The 15,126-nt window shown below is 40.9% G+C and overlaps 2 protein-coding genes across 3 annotated transcripts; one reads left to right on the plus strand and one right to left on the minus strand.

Annotated features, from left to right (window-relative positions):
- Positions 1–1,679: 1,679 nt before the first annotated feature.
- LOC124869011 (coiled-coil domain-containing protein 149-like) lies at positions 1,680–12,127 on the plus strand. 2 transcript variants are annotated; one of them, XM_047366711.1, is made up of 13 exons: positions 1,680–1,871; positions 6,710–6,871; positions 6,973–7,011; positions 7,294–7,401; positions 7,531–7,647; positions 8,110–8,282; positions 8,435–8,507; positions 8,631–8,715; positions 8,812–8,959; positions 9,091–9,167; positions 9,261–9,296; positions 10,258–10,332; positions 10,432–12,127. In XM_047366711.1, exons 1-13 carry the CDS (start codon positions 1,821–1,823, stop codon positions 10,950–10,952), a joined length of 1,665 nt encoding a protein of 554 aa, XP_047222667.1. In that variant the 5' UTR covers positions 1,680–1,820; the 3' UTR covers positions 10,953–12,127. The 2 variants fall into 2 exon arrangements, with proteins under 2 accessions (XP_047222667.1, XP_047222668.1); XM_047366712.1 differs by lacking the exon at positions 9,261–9,296.
- Positions 12,128–12,435: 308 nt separating this feature from the next.
- Positions 12,436–14,870, minus strand: LOC124869012 (extracellular superoxide dismutase [Cu-Zn]-like). Its single transcript, XM_047366713.1, has 2 exons — positions 14,634–14,870; positions 12,436–13,545 (listed from the first exon to the last, which is right to left on the minus strand). Exons 1-2 carry the CDS (start codon positions 14,645–14,647, stop codon positions 12,924–12,926), a joined length of 636 nt encoding a protein of 211 aa, XP_047222669.1. The 5' UTR covers positions 14,648–14,870; the 3' UTR covers positions 12,436–12,923.
- Positions 14,871–15,126: the final 256 nt, after the last annotated feature.

Below are 15,126 nucleotides of genomic sequence, written 5' to 3' on the forward strand. Positions count from 1 at the left end.
AAATTAGCATATTTCATCCGACCAATAAAAGAAAAGTGTTTTTAATACAAAAAACGTCAACCTTCAAATAATCATGTACAGTTATGCACTCAATACTTGGAATCTTTTGCAGAAATGACTGCTTCAATGCGGCGTGGCATGGAGGCAATCAGCCTGTGGCACTGCTGAGGTCTTATGGAGGCCCAGGATGCTTCGATAGCGGCCTTTAGCTCATCCAGAGTGCTGGGTCTTGAGTCTCTCAACGTTCTCTTCACAATATCCCACAGATTCTCTATGGGGTTCAGGTCAGGAGAGTTGGCAGGCCAATTGAGCACAGTGATACCATGGTCAGTAAACCATTTACCAGTGGTTTTGGCACTGTGAGCAGGGGCCAGGTCGTGCTGAAAAATGAAATCTTCATCTCCATAAAGCTTTTCAGCAGATAGAAGCATGAAGTGCTCCAAAATCTCCTGATAGCTAGCTGCATTGACCCTGCCCTTGATAAAACACAGTGGACCAACACCAGCAGCTGACACGGCACCCCAGACCATCACTGACTGTGGGTACTTGACACTGGACTTCTGGCATTTTGGCATTTCCTTCTCCCCAGTCTTCCTCCAGACTCTGGCACCTTGATTTCCTGAATGACATGCAGAATTTGCATTTCATCTGAAAAAAGTACTTTGGACCACTGAGCAACAGTCCAGTGCTGCTTCTCTGTAGCCCAGGTCAGGCGCTTCTGCCGCTGTTTCTGGTTCAAAAGGGACTTGACTTGGGGAATGCGGCACCTGTAGCCCATTTCCTGCACACGCCTGTGCACGGTGGCTCTGGATGTTTCTACTCCAGACTCAGTCCACTGCTTCCGCAGGTCCCCCAAGGTCTGGAATCGGCCCTTCTCCACAATCTTCCTCAGGGTCCGGTCACTTCTTCTCGTAGTGCAGCGTTTTCTGCCACACTTTTTCCTTCCCACAGACTTCCCACTGAGGTGCCTTGATACAGCACTCTGGGAACAGCCTATTCGTTCAGAAATTTCTTTCTGTGTCTTACCCTCTTGCTTGAGGGTGTCAATAGTGGCCTTCTGGACAGCAGTCAGGTCGGCAGTCTTACCCATGATTGGGGTTTTGAGTGATGAACCAGGCTGGGAGTTTTAAAGGCCTCAGGAATCTTTTGCAGGTGTTTATAGTTAACTCGTTGATTCAGATAATTAGGTTCATAGCTTGTTTACAGACCCTTTTAATGATATGCTAATTTTGTGAGATAGGAATTTTGGGTTTTCATGAGCTGTATGCCAAAATCATCCGTATTAAGACAATAAAAGACCTGAAATATTTCAGTTAGTGTGCAATGAATCTAAAATATATGAATGTTAAATTTTCTTCATGACATTATGGAAAATAATGAACTTTATCACAATATGCTAATATTTTGAGAAGGACCTGTAAATGTGTGTGAAAAGTCAGATCTGATGCATTCTTATTCACTGCAACTCAGGCTGTCTCACAACACCACCGCCAAATACTTTAGACATACTTTACGCCCCAGTCTTCCACCATTAGGCCTAAATCTTATTTGAACAATGAATGTGACTACTCAGACAGCCTATTTAACTATCTATACAGTTAAAATTAACTCAACCTGTTAATAGTTTATGTAGCTTAATTTACTAGCGTCTGTGAACGCGCCATGACGCAGTAGTGACGTTGAGACCTTGGCGGAAGTGATGCAGAACACGTCTTCCATCAGCTAATCCACTTTGATGATGCGAAATGTCTCTGATTTCAGCCGAGGTGACGCAGTGATGATTTTTTGGTGAACTTTCGTCGGTTGAGTCGAGAGGTGAGATGGATCTGTCCAGGAGGAGTGAAAGCGACTGGCAGGGGCTGCTTAACGAGGTGAGACTGGAAGGAGAAAGCGTGAAAATGTCCACTAATGCATCCAGTTAGGATGGAATAAACGTCAAACTACATACAGTTAGGTTACTTTTTTTAAAACTAAGTCTTACTGGTTCTACAAGCAGATAAATAATGCGCATAAACCTCAGATGCTGCAGTGTCACTAAAAACCTGTTCTAGTATAAGGAAGTAATTATATATTTCCTTGTACCTGTTTTTAGAAGTCTGCTGTGTTTCTTGATCTTCATGGGGCTGTTTGTTCCATCATTTCCCAATCAAACCTTTCACAGAACAACTGCCTTTAGTTGTAGTAGTAATAGTAGTAATGCACTAGAGGACTATTTACAACTTGTGGTTGCCTCTGCATGTCACATTTCTCAGATGGTTTGGCAAACAATCGGACAAAATCATGTTCATTTAAAACAAAGTATCCCACTGTCAAGCAGGTGTCAGTTTTGAGCCATTTATAATTTTCTTGAATTCTTTAATTTAAGTTTGTGAAATTCAGGGACTGTGTATAGGAGCGTTAATCAGAAAGGACAATATGCTTTATACCAGATTTGAGCTCTCAGAGTTAATTTCTATCTGCAGTCCCTGAACCGATACATAGTAATTCAGAATTCCAGATATTCCACAGATATTTCCTATTCAGTGTGTCTAGCTTTAGTACACTTTTAATGATGTAGAGGCACATTAAAAGTATCTTCCAGAAGTTATTACTGATGGTTTTAGCAGTGGGCAGGAAGGATCTCCTGTTGTGGTCTGTGTTTCAGTAGACCTGAAAAAGCTTCTGACTGAAAATGAAATTGCACTCTACCCAACAGGCATTAGCATCTGCAACATCTTTCTGCAAAGTCAGAAGGAGCTAAGTTTCCCCAGGAAGTACATTCTTAAAGACAGCTACACTGATGTGTTGCAAAGGTATAACTCCACTATCTAGACATCCTCTCCCATGATAAGTATAGTGTTTGATGTTTTCCTGCCCCTCCTGAAATCTACAATCATCTCCTTCTACAAGATGAGACAATTGTTTGCACATCATACCACTAACCGGTCCACCAGTTCTTTGTAATTCCCTTCTGTTATATTTATGATACACCTAATAACTAAGAGTCATCTGACTATTTCTGCAGATGACAGTCCTCTGACTTGTACTGGAGGTCTGAGTTGTTCAAAATAGGGATGAGAGATGTGGACTTCTTGTGACATTTTGCCGTATTTTATGCGATAAAAGTGATTATAAAATGTATTAAAAAAAAACATTGCAGGCTCTTGTTGTCTGTAGATTGCATGGCTGTGACTGCACGTCACCTCAGAGCCAACAAACAAAAGTAATGCTCTTAAAACGCAAAATAAATTAAAGCTACAAGCAGCGTTGAGCTACATGGTGGAAGCTTAGCGCAGCTCCGGCCTGTGACTCGACCCCTGGTCCCGCATTACCACTTCCACTCCCCCGGCGAGGGGGTCCTTTGGAGGAATTAGGCCACGCCTACCACATATTTGACTGAATATCTTTTAGGGGCAGGATTAGGATCCATCATATTGAATTTGGTGCAGATCGGATGATATGGTGGAAATGAGAGCCAAATGTATAGCCACAGTGTGATGTGCGACTTGGCCACGGCCACACCAACAGCGAAAAGTCTCTGTGTTTGAAACCAAATGAGACCAACATGTTATCTGTCTTCTGAAATAATTTCAAGTGGATAAGGTCAAGAGGGTCAGAGAGGGACCTCTCCAAGAGAAAAAAGTGACTTCCTGTTCTCCCCACTGTATGACCACATACAGTGGGGAGAACAAGTATTTGATACACTGCCGATTTTGCAGGTTTTTCCACTTGCACAGCATGCAGAAGTCTTTAAATTTTTATCATAGGTTCTCTTTAACTGTGAGTGGCTGAATCTAAAACAAAAATCCAGAAGATCACATTGTTTGATTTTTTTTAAGTAATTAATTTGCATTTTATTGCATGACAAGTATTTGATCACCTAACAACCAGTAAGAATCCAGGCCAGAGACCAGAGAGCTGTATAAGGACATCAGGGATAAAAATGTAGATCTGCACAAGGCTGGGATGAGCTACAGGAAAATAACCAAGCAGCTTGGTGAGAAGGCAACAACTGTCGGCACAATTATAAGAAAATGGAAGAAGTTCGAGATCAATCACCGTCAGTCTCCCTCAGTCTGGGGCTCCATGCAAGATCTCACCTCGTGGGGCATCAGTGATCGTGAGGAAGGTGAGGGATCAGCCCAGAACTACACAGCAGGACCTAGTCGATGACCTAAAGAGAGTTGGGACCACAGTCTCAGAGAAGACCATTAGTAAAACACTACGCCGCCAAAATCCTGCAGCGCACGCAAGGTCCCCCCTGCATGTCCAGGCCTGTCTGAATTTTGCCATTGACCATCTGGATGATTCAGAGGAGGAATGGGAGAAGGTCATGCGGTCTGATGAGACAAAAATTGAGCTTTTGGTCTAAACTCCACTCACCGTGTTTGGAGGAAGAAGAAGGATGAGTACAACCCCAAGAACACCATCCCTACTGTGAAGTATGGAGGTGGAAACCTCATTCTTTGGGGATGCTTTTCTACAAAGGGGACAGGAAGACTGCACCATATTGCGGGGAGGATGGATGGGGTCATGTATGGGGAGATCTTAGCCAACAACCTCCTTCCCTCAGTAAGGGCGGTAAAGATGGGTCGTGGCTGGGTCTTCCAGCATGACAACGACCCGAAGCACACAGCCAGGGCAACTAAGGAGTGGCTCTGTAAGAACCATCTCAAGGTCCTGGTTGGCCTAGCCAGCCTCCAGACCTGAACCCAATCAAAAATCTTTGGAGGGAGCTGAAAGTCCATATTGCCCAGCGACAGCCCAGAAACCTGAAGGATTTGGAGAAGATCTGTATGGAGGAGTGATCCAAAATCCCTGCTGCAGTGTGTGCAAACCTCATCAGGAAATGTCTGATGTCTGTAATTGCAAACAAAGGTTTCTGTTCCAAATATTAAGTTTTGTTTTTCTGTTGTCTTAAATACTTATGTCATGCAATGAAATGCAAATTAATTACTTTATAAATATTTATAAATATTTGGTTGGTTGGGCGTGGCCTAATTCCTCCACAGCGCCCCCTTGCCGGGGGTGTGGAAGTGGTAATGCAGGATGCCTGGGGTCGAGTCACAGGCCGGAGATGTGCTAAGCTGTGAGGGCCGCCCAACGCTGCTTGCAGCTTTAATTTATGGATCAATCACAATGACTGTGGTGTAATCTACCTTTCTATGTGAAAGTTAGAGACCTTTGAATTTTTTAACAAGTAGACAAAGTTCAAGGCCTGGCCATGCCCCTTAGACATGCTGGAAAAACTCAGGATTTTAATAACTTTTAATTCCCCATGCATTAATGGGATACTGACCAAATTTGAAGCTGATAGCTTGAAATCCCTAGGAGAAGTTCCAAAAGCGACCCATTGAACCTTCTGTAGGTTTTAGGATACACCTACAAGAGACTTTTTTGTTTTTGTTTTGGAGGGTTCTACTTGTGTACCAAATTTCAAAGCTCTATCTTCTCTCGATTGGCCCATCTCAATTTAGGGGTCACTGTAGAGCCGTTTGGCCACACCTCTTTTTAATTTCATTAAAATTCAAAAATATTCCTTGGGGGACAATTTTCTGCAAAATGCTTCTGTGTTCTTTTGTGTTTCTGCTCTGTTCTCTCAAACCCCCAGTCGGTTGTGGCAGATGGCCGCTCACACTGAGCCTGGTTCTGGTTCTGCTGGAAGTTTCTTCCTGTTAAAAGGGAGTTTTCCTCTCCACTGTCACTACATACATGCTCAGTATGAGGGATTGCTGCAAAGTCAACACCAGTGACTGTCCACTGATTACTATGTTCAACTGCAATGTATGTACCTGATAGGAAATCTGTATGATTCGACTGAATCGTAAAGTGACTTGAGACGACATGTGTAATTGGCGCTATATAAATGAACTGGATTTGAATGAATTGAACTCAAAGTTTGGTGAGTATTTGAGTATGTTTTGAATCCCAAAAAGCCAACTAAAGACGCAGAAGAAGAAGAATTAGTCTTGTGACAACAACAGGCCTTCGATGCATTTTTGCTGCTAATAAATCAATCAACAAAGAACAACTCACAGATTATTGGATAGAATACTTGAGGACATCAGTCATATTATGCAGTGCAATTGTATTGCTAAATAGCACTAAATAAGTACATTTAATCATATTTCTAACGATATGGATATTTATTGATGCTCTCATGGAACCAACAGTTGAAAATATAATAAAAGTAAAAATCCCATCACTGGTGTTAGTTTTTTAGGTTTGTAAATATGATCATGTAGAATTTATTGTTGTCAAGATGAATCAAGATTTGCATGATGCTAAAAAATGTTTTTATAATAACGGTATAATAATTGCCCATTACTAGTACAGAGTGAAAAGGACCGGTGAGAGTACATACTTCTGTGGTACTCCTGACCTCCTGATTAGACACAAAAGCCTTCAGTCTGACAAACTGTAGTCTGTTTGTCAGGTAGTGGGAGATCCACCTGCATTGCCTTTAGTTTCTGACAATAAATAGAGGAGATGGATGAGACTTCTCTGAAATGAGGTTGCTGATTTCAGTGGTGATTCTTTTTTTTTTTTTTGCAAACTGTAATGTGTTCAGAAGTTGCAGGCGATGATGCACATATACGTAACCAAGATCCTAGTAAAGTGTTAGGTCTTTAATCATGTCTGCCTCATGGATTCAGGAACTGTAGCTGACATTTGAGAATACTCAGTTACCGACAACAAATGCCATGTTGCATCTGTTTTCTTTGTGCAGTCCCTGGTTTGTAAGCGTAAGCTGGATAGTAAAAAAGAAGCTCTTCTGATACTGTCTAAGGAGTTGGATACCTGTCAGCAGGAGAGGGATCAGTACAAACTGATGGCCAACCAGCTCCGTGAGCGACACCAGGCGCTCAAGAAGAAGTACAGAGAACTCATTGTAAGCTGAAGATGGTGCAGTTTAAAAGATTCCTTATTAGAGAGCAGAACAGAGCATACAGTCTGTGTTTACCTCATGTTCTCTGCTTTTACAACTAACAGGATGGAGATCTTTCTCTGCCGCCTGACAAAAGGAACCAGGTGAGTAATTTTATCCTGATTATGTTGGTTGCATGCTTCTCAAAGCTTGCTTAAAGTTTTTAGTGACACCACAGACATTCAGCAGAATAATGCGCATGTCTGCGTTCACTGACATAGTTGCTGTGTGAGGTCCAGATGAGACAGTGTTGATGACAGTTTAGAAACCTGCTGAGTCATGCCCTCTCCTGGTGGAGCAGCTATGCTTTGTTACCTATAATAACTCAAAACTCACAGCTGTTCTTTACATGTAGTTATGTGCATTTGTGTTGATTTGTCCCTCAGGTGAATTTAGCTCAGCTGCTGAGAGACTCCAGAGAAAGGAGCAGTCAGCTTTCTGAGGAGGTCAAAGAGCTCAAGCAGCGACTGCTAGAAGCTCAGGGTGACAACAAGGTATAACCTTCACCACATCGATATGCAGCTGTTAACTGAATGTCAGGGTGCAACTGGGAGTTGATCGGAGAAGCACAATGAACCTGTGTACAACATAAAATCTTGAAATCTTCTATGACCTTCCTGCAGCTTCTGCGGATGACCATCACCAAGCAGAGGCTGGGGGATGAGGAGGTGGGAGCTCGACATTTTCCCGCACACGAGAGAGAAGATCTGGTGAAACAGCTGGAACAAGCAAGAGAACAGGTGAGGGCTGAGTGCTGGTTTTAGATTCGTGACGTGATATTCTCCATCATTGTTTAATCAACCTTTTTATAGTTTGTGCTGTTTTAGCAAATTTAAAGGCAGCAGGGCAGTCCTGGGAAATTTCAGTGACTGAAAGTTGGCAATGTGCTTCTAACAAGAATTCAGTTTCATTCTTTGCTTCACTTCAGTGCAGGTAGAAAAGTCCTGATCAGGTTGAGGAAATACGGTTATGCTATAATGTGGAATAGATGAAACAATCAATTAAAGGCAGGGCTTACATAAACTGTATCTGCTTATAATTATTTTTTAACCGACAAAAACCTTTTATTATGGTTTTATTTGTTTTCTTATTCCCTAAATATCTTTTTCATTCAATTGTTTCTTTTTATTTATTATTTTTACTTCATTATATTTTGTTATTATTCCAGTTTTCATTGATTTTATGTAATTTTATCCTTGCAGAACGAGGTTCTGGTGCACAGCGTAAAGTCACTGACGGACGAGCTCCAGGATGTCCGAGCAGAGCGGAACGTGTTTCAGCAGAAGGCTCACCGACTTAATGTTGAAATGAACCACATCATGGGGAACGACGAGAGTCGTTTCCTGGACATAGACGCCCTCTGCATGGAGAACAGGTCGGGTAATCTTTAAAAAAAAGTTGACCCGGTTCCATGAATATTATCTTATCAATTACTTTATTTGTTCAGTTTAAAATCTGCTTAAAGATATTTATTGGCTGACTCCACGTTACTGAGACATTCCTTATGGAAAATACAAATTTTCACAGGTACCTGCATGAGCGGTTCAGTCAACTTCAAGAAGAGGTCAACCTGCTCAAAGCAAACTTGGTGAAGTACAAGGTGGCTACAATAATTAAGTTTACTTATTATTGCCCTCGTTTTACATTCCACAAAAAAAAAAAACGCTACTTTTTTCACATTATTTTCTTTATTTAAAACTTTACTCTTGATGATGAATTTCAGAGTGCTTTAGAGAGCAGGAAGAACTCTAAAATGAGCGGCAAACCCAACAGCAGCGCTCTGACTGGAGTTCTTTCTGCTAAACAAGGTCAGAATTCTCACTGAAAGACTTGTTTCTAAAGCGTGACTAGTTTCATCTCGTGATAAATGGCCTTTGCTGTAATCTGGGGGGTGTGGGTTGCAGTGAAGGAGCTGTTGCTGTCTGAGGAGAACGGCTGCAGTTTGCCAGTGACTCCTCAGTCTATCTCGGACCTCAAGTCTCTGGCCACGGCTCTGCTGGAAACGATCCACGAGAAGAACATGGTCATCCAGCACCAACGCCAAATCAACAAGTACTGAAGCCAATGCTCTTCTTTACAATCCCTTGTTTGTTCTGCTAATTAGTGGGTCTGGCTTTAGCACAAATCCTTCGTTTTACCAGTGATGTAGTGATCATGTTTCTTTTTTCCTTCATTCTGATTAGGATTCTTGGAAACCGAGTGGCAGAGCTAGAGAAGAAACTAAAAACTCTTGAGATTTCTGGATTGTGGAGCCTTCCAGGTGGATACAAGTCGTGGTTTAGAATACTAAGACATTTCTGTCACTAATCAATAATTTCCTCTTTCATGCTCTTTTCCTCTGTGCTTCCTGGAGGCCTGACTTATAATGTGTCTCTTGGAGTATTTGGAAGTATGTTCTTCTAACACCTTTTCTTTAATCTGATTTTAAAGTTCATGTTTCTTATATTACTTCTTTTGTCTTCAAGTATTTCCTCTGGGTATAACGGTACATGTATTTCAACAACACAGTGATGGCACAAACCTCCCTGGTTTGCGCATGCAACCAAATTAAGAATTTTATTTGTCCCAGGGCATAAACTGTCTCATTTAACAGAGGGCAGACGTGTGTTTATTCCTCTTTGCTTAGTGCCAGAAAAACAAACGATTAGATGAAGAAACTGTCTTCTTCCCAGGACAATGAAAAAAATGAAAACAAAACTAAAATAAATATCTTTTTACTGACCTCCAGCTTTAAGGGATAAGTTGATGGTTTGATAACTTCTATCCCGCTTCATTTGTTGTGATTTGCACATTTCTACTTGTATTGGATCTATGTGATTGATTGTTGTTCTGCTTAATTTTGTTATTACAGGTGTTTATTTAATGTTTAATTTAATCTCTATTTACTTTTATTTGGCATAAAAATATAGCCATCTTAACTGAAGCAAACACCCTTTATTAAATCTAGAGGTTAGTCAAACATTTTGCTTGTCATAGCCTGGTAACTGAGTCCTCTCACAAGCAGATGTGGTTTTTTTGCCTCTATTGATTTTTCTGCTCCTAATTAGTGGAAAGAAATCAAACATTCGACATTAGTTTTGTTTTTGCTGTTGAATCACACCTATAGCCAACTGTGGGGTAAAACTAAGGTTCCTGCTGGACTTTGATATGTGGGACCCCTACTATTTACTTTTGCTTTACTTATTTTACATGTCCTGCCTGGTTTAATATGCATTGTTTTCATGATAGAGCCATTGTAGCTGCTTTGGCAGTACATCTATAAAAGCAACTACTATTATAGCTTTACATACCTTGCTACATGAACTCAAATATTATAAAAAGTAACTTTAAATTCTATTTTGTGGTGATAGAAGGAACAGATGCTATCATCCTGAACAAACATTTACCTGAGCAAGTTCAGTCGCTTGATCCTCCTCAACAGGAAGGTAAATGTTCAGTTGAAGTATGTGTTGATCAGTCTTTAACCATCTATAATGAAGCGGCATCATTAGAGATATAAAATATATGTTTTTTGTGTTTCCAAGGTGTCAGTGTTTCTGCAAGCACCCTAAAGCAAGTATGTGCAACTCCAGTTGGGTCAGATCCTCAAGAAGATGCACAACCATCTACCAGCCTGGAAAGATCCCATCCGAACCTTTCAGAGCGGCTACCAGAGGAAGAGCCAGCAAGCCCTCAGGCAGAAGCAGCAAGCAGCGAAGATTGTCGTAAACATGACAGATCTACAATAGATTGCGCTGCTTTATTATTGGAACATGAGTCTCTGAGTGACTCGGGTCCTAAAGTGGCCTGTCTGAGTGAACTCCACCCATCATCAGATGTCAGTCAGCGTTCAGAGAGATATGAACCAATCACAAGAAAAGACGAAAAGTCAGAAGAATGCAACAGAGGGGTGGAAGCAGTTGATTTAGGATCTGTTGTGAACAATAGAATCAATAATATTGACAGGCAGCAGACGGACATCCAGTCAGACCAGGAGGATCATGTATGTAGCAGGGATGATGCACAGAGTCTTCCAGGTGATGCTGGTTTGTCTCATAGCCTTTAGGGAAATATCCTGTGGATCTAAATCAAGTTTCTTTACTTTGTCTCCTGTTCTCACGTTGGTGAGATGTTTGGTGTGTCTCTTATTCCCATCTTTTGCACATTCTGACTGCAGGACTCCTGAGCCATACATCTGTATGCGATTACTGAGCGTCCTGTTTCATAACTGCTGCTATAACAGCGCCCACTGCTGGCTGTAGGGATTTTATTCCCATCTATTTATAAACAACAGTACATTGGTAAAAGTGAGAAAACTGATTTATAGTTATGCAAAACACGGAACGGATTGTGCCAAAAGTTTTAATCTTAGAAACATAATTAAAACTTATGTTAAAACTTAATGTTAATCTGTGGTATTAAAATGAAAGGTATATATTTCAGCACAAACCCACTCATTCAGATTTTTTTCTTATGTTATTGATTTTGTGATGGTGACCCATTCAGGGGGGCATATTTTATGTAGACACTGCTGTCTCTGAAATGTTATTAAAATAGAGAGAGTGCTAGTCAAATTTGTTAAACCCCTGGTAAAGATATGTTAAAATAAATTCACCTTTTATTGCAGTAATATCTCTAAAAATCCAAAATATGAGTACATTTATCATGGCATCAGTGGGGTAGTAAAAGTAATTTTAAGAGTTTTCTGTATAATTAGCACTCCTGCCGTCAATACATTGTACAACTGCTTTTCCGCAGTAGGACACCACTTAGTCTTCTATAACATTTCACAAGGTTGGAGTATGTTGAGAGTGGGTTGTTTGATAATTCCTCTGCACAATTTCTCCAGATCAGCCACAGTCCTTAGGCTGCTTTTCAGTTAAGCCCACAGCTTTTCTACTGGATCTATGTCAGTGGACTGGGGTGCCCATGGAAGGTTGATTTTGGTGGGGCGATGCGGTGTTAATTTGAGCATATGTTTTGGATAATTATCTTGTTTAACGATTCAGTGACGGCCGATTTCCGGTTATCTGGCGGAGAGTTTTGTGTAGAATGGTATGTCAGGGGTCAGGTCATAATGCCATGCACTCATAAGGTTTCCAGGATTTTGGAAAATCACACCCACAGCCTCACAGAGCCTACACCATACTCATAAATGATCTAATGAGCACGAGTCTTATTCTCAAGCTCTAGCATGTAGTTGTAATAGAGACTTCATAACCCCTTAATGGTGTTTTTTTTTTTTTTAATTTCCCACCAGTGATTACATTAAACACAAGTATTTAAGATGTCCCCTCTCCCTTCCCCCCATTGAATAAATGTACCTAAACCAATGGTTGGATTTAAAAAAAAAAAAAATTCAGTAATCAGTATGGCTTTTTATCCGTCTTTACCACAGGTGCCAACACATTTCCCTGCATCTGTATGTAAACATTACCTGGCCATCTGCGGTTGCTATAATTTTGCTCTTTTTTTTGGCATATTTTGATGAAAACATTTACACAACCATGTTATTGCACAATAAAAAAAAGTTTATCACTACCAATACCTTGAATTTGTCATACATTCAGATTTGTTTTATTAGTTTATTTCTTATGAAAACAGCATTCAACATGAAAAACACAATGTATAGACAGATATGTGATACGCTGCCCTGGAGGTCAGACTGAATACTTCTTGGATGGTTTATTTTGCTTAAAGATCAGCTAATTGGCAGTGTGTCTTAAAAAAAAAGACAGGAGCAAGGTTAGCATTGGAAATTTTTGCAACAGACACTGATAGTACAACATAATCAGATAACTATTTATTAAAGAAAATTTCAGAGGACTAGCTAAGTCTCTTAAAAGTTCATGTTTGATTCATTTTGGCCAACAGAAATCCACTGAAAAACTGTAGTAATTATGAAATATTTGTCTTCGATTTCAATTCTTAGTAAGCCATGAATTTATTAGATTTGTCTTGGTATCCTCCTTGTGCAGAACTACTTAAGAAACACTGGGATAAATTCTTTGCTGAACAACACTCCCATCCTGTGAGCCTAACTCCTCCTGAGCTGCCTTGCAGAACGCTGATATATGTTCCAGAGGCTGGAGGAGGACATCCCAATAACACAGCAGGCGAGCCTGCGGCCTGCGTTCCCATGCAACAGGCTCCCGGCGTCTCCGCCTTGTCCCAAGTCATCTTCACTTTCGTGGATCACCACTGCTCTTCCAAGCACAGACAGGCCTCCAAACAGCGTCGCCTCTGATTGAATCAGCGTATTGATTTTTCCTTGTTGAGGGGGGAAGTTACCAAAGTCTCCTGGGTGTTTAGGGTGGTTTACAGCATATGGGTTGTAGTGGCCACCAGTTGAGTCGCATCCCTGGCTCAGGTCTCCGTACTGATGGATGTGCACGGCTCTGGGCTCTGGAAGGCCCTCCATAGGGAAGCCGCTGAGGCGGAGAAAGACTTGGAGCTTTCCCTCAGAGTGCTCCTGTCTGAACAGTACCCGGCCGTATACCTTGGGAAGGCCCTCAGGAAGTGAAGTGCTGGGTCTCACTTTGCAGGCAGCATACAGGGTGCCATTGTGCTGAGAGACCTCTGGAGGAAGTAGAGTATCAGTGTGTGCTGAGACGTACTGACAGCTGACCAGCAGAGCAGTCAGCAGTCCACTCGATGACCTGAAACATAATGGAATTACTAGAACAGTACAAAATAATGGATTATGTAAGCCATAAAATAAACAAAAAGCAACTTGGGCAACCGATCTTTTAAACAAGTGGTTCCTTTGTTTAAAGAACAGAATCTTATTGTCCTGTGATAAAAGACTTACATCACCGATAATTAAAAGGTTTCAGTCAGTATATTACGCTAACCAAGTAGTTTTTAAACCTAAAACAAAGCATATGCAAATGTTAACCAGCAGGTGTTTAAACCCCCAAAAGAGCTGATTGTTTTTTACTGTGTCAAATTATGGACTGCTCAGAACAGGAGTTCAAATTCCAGTCCCCTGTTCCCCACCAATGATCTAATTATTTGAGTTGTTTTAAAGCAGAGACTTATCTAAAAGCTCGGGACCCCTGACCAAGAGCATAGGCATTGCCAAAACCAAGTCCAAGTGAAATTTCCACAAATGTTGCTACCAATATACATCAAAGCACCTGAAGATCCACTTCAACAGTTAAAACAAAGTCTGACTGCTTGAATGACAAAGGAATAAGCAAAGACTAAAGAATCATGCAGAGTGCTGTCTTTATGACATTGTATTGTGAAGCCAGTTATATTAAAAAAAGGCACTCCAAAATTTCGGAACATTAAGCAAATGTTGCAAATACATGTCCAAACCTGGACCCTTTAAGTAAGCCAAAATGTCTGTTTCAGCTCTAAATAGGAATAAGGTTTTACTGAAAAATACCAAGTAGGAAAACAGGAAAAAATGATTATTTTTCCCTCCAACGAGTACTGTATTGGATATATCCGACTGGATTTTAACAAAATCAAAACTTTTAGCAAATGTTTGTATTAGAAATATTATTTTTTCTTATCTTGTCCTCCAGTCCGCTTTATGCCAAGCAACGCCTCTGGCCTACAGCTTTTTAAACATTTCTAGAGACTTGTTACGTAAGCTGTCCCGCTGTTGGCTTGTTATCACATTTTAGATTATTCCTGAGACTGTCAAAAAGGATGTTTGTTTGTTTTTTTAAATCAGACAAATCTAATGTAGCTGTGCGGGAAGTAAAAAGCTACACTTGTAGGAACATACACTTACCCGTATACGCGCATAGTTAGCAATGACAACAACAAGACTGGAAGCTCTTCTTTTTGCTCTCGAAGCGCACTTCAGTGGTTCTCTGATAATAACACGATGCAACTGTTTCCTAACAGCCTCCTCTCCGTGCGTGTCACCGGGCGTTTACGTGACGAGGGAGGAGCGGCTTTTTCTTTTCCTTTATTGGTTGGGGGCTTTTGTCTGTAATCACAGGAATGCTTGTTTTCTTGGAGGTAAATATATAGATACAGATGTCTTCGGTCTGTAATCTCCGCCTATTCAAACATGATTTATTGTAGATTATTACTTTTGCGTGCGCAGCTTGGGCGTGTCAACAAAACGGCTACAAAACAAGAAATAAACAGAGAAGGGAACAAAAATGATTGCAACCAACCGAGAACTTTTAGATGGTCTTTAGCTTGTTCTATATTCTGGTTTACTAAATAAGCTCCTTCTAATAAGGTTTCGCAATAGCACACTTTTTACCAGAGGA

Source organism: Girardinichthys multiradiatus, chromosome 5 (genome assembly GCF_021462225.1).
Source record: "Girardinichthys multiradiatus isolate DD_20200921_A chromosome 5, DD_fGirMul_XY1, whole genome shotgun sequence".
NCBI lineage: Eukaryota > Metazoa > Chordata > Actinopteri > Cyprinodontiformes > Goodeidae > Girardinichthys > Girardinichthys multiradiatus.

Bases quoted from the DNA above. Each gene is read 5' to 3' on its own strand.
- LOC124869011 (XM_047366711.1), top strand. From the start codon at position 1,821: ATGGATCTGTCCAGGAGGAGTGAAAGCGACTGGCAGGGGCTGCTTAAC. The intron at 8,283-8,434 runs GTCGGGTAATCT...AAATTTTCACAG, and splicing joins GCCCTCTGCATGGAGAACAG to GTACCTGCATGAGCGGTTCA. The intron at 9,168-9,260 runs GTGGATACAAGT...TGCTTCCTGGAG, and splicing joins TGGATTGTGGAGCCTTCCAG to GCCTGACTTATAATGTGTCT.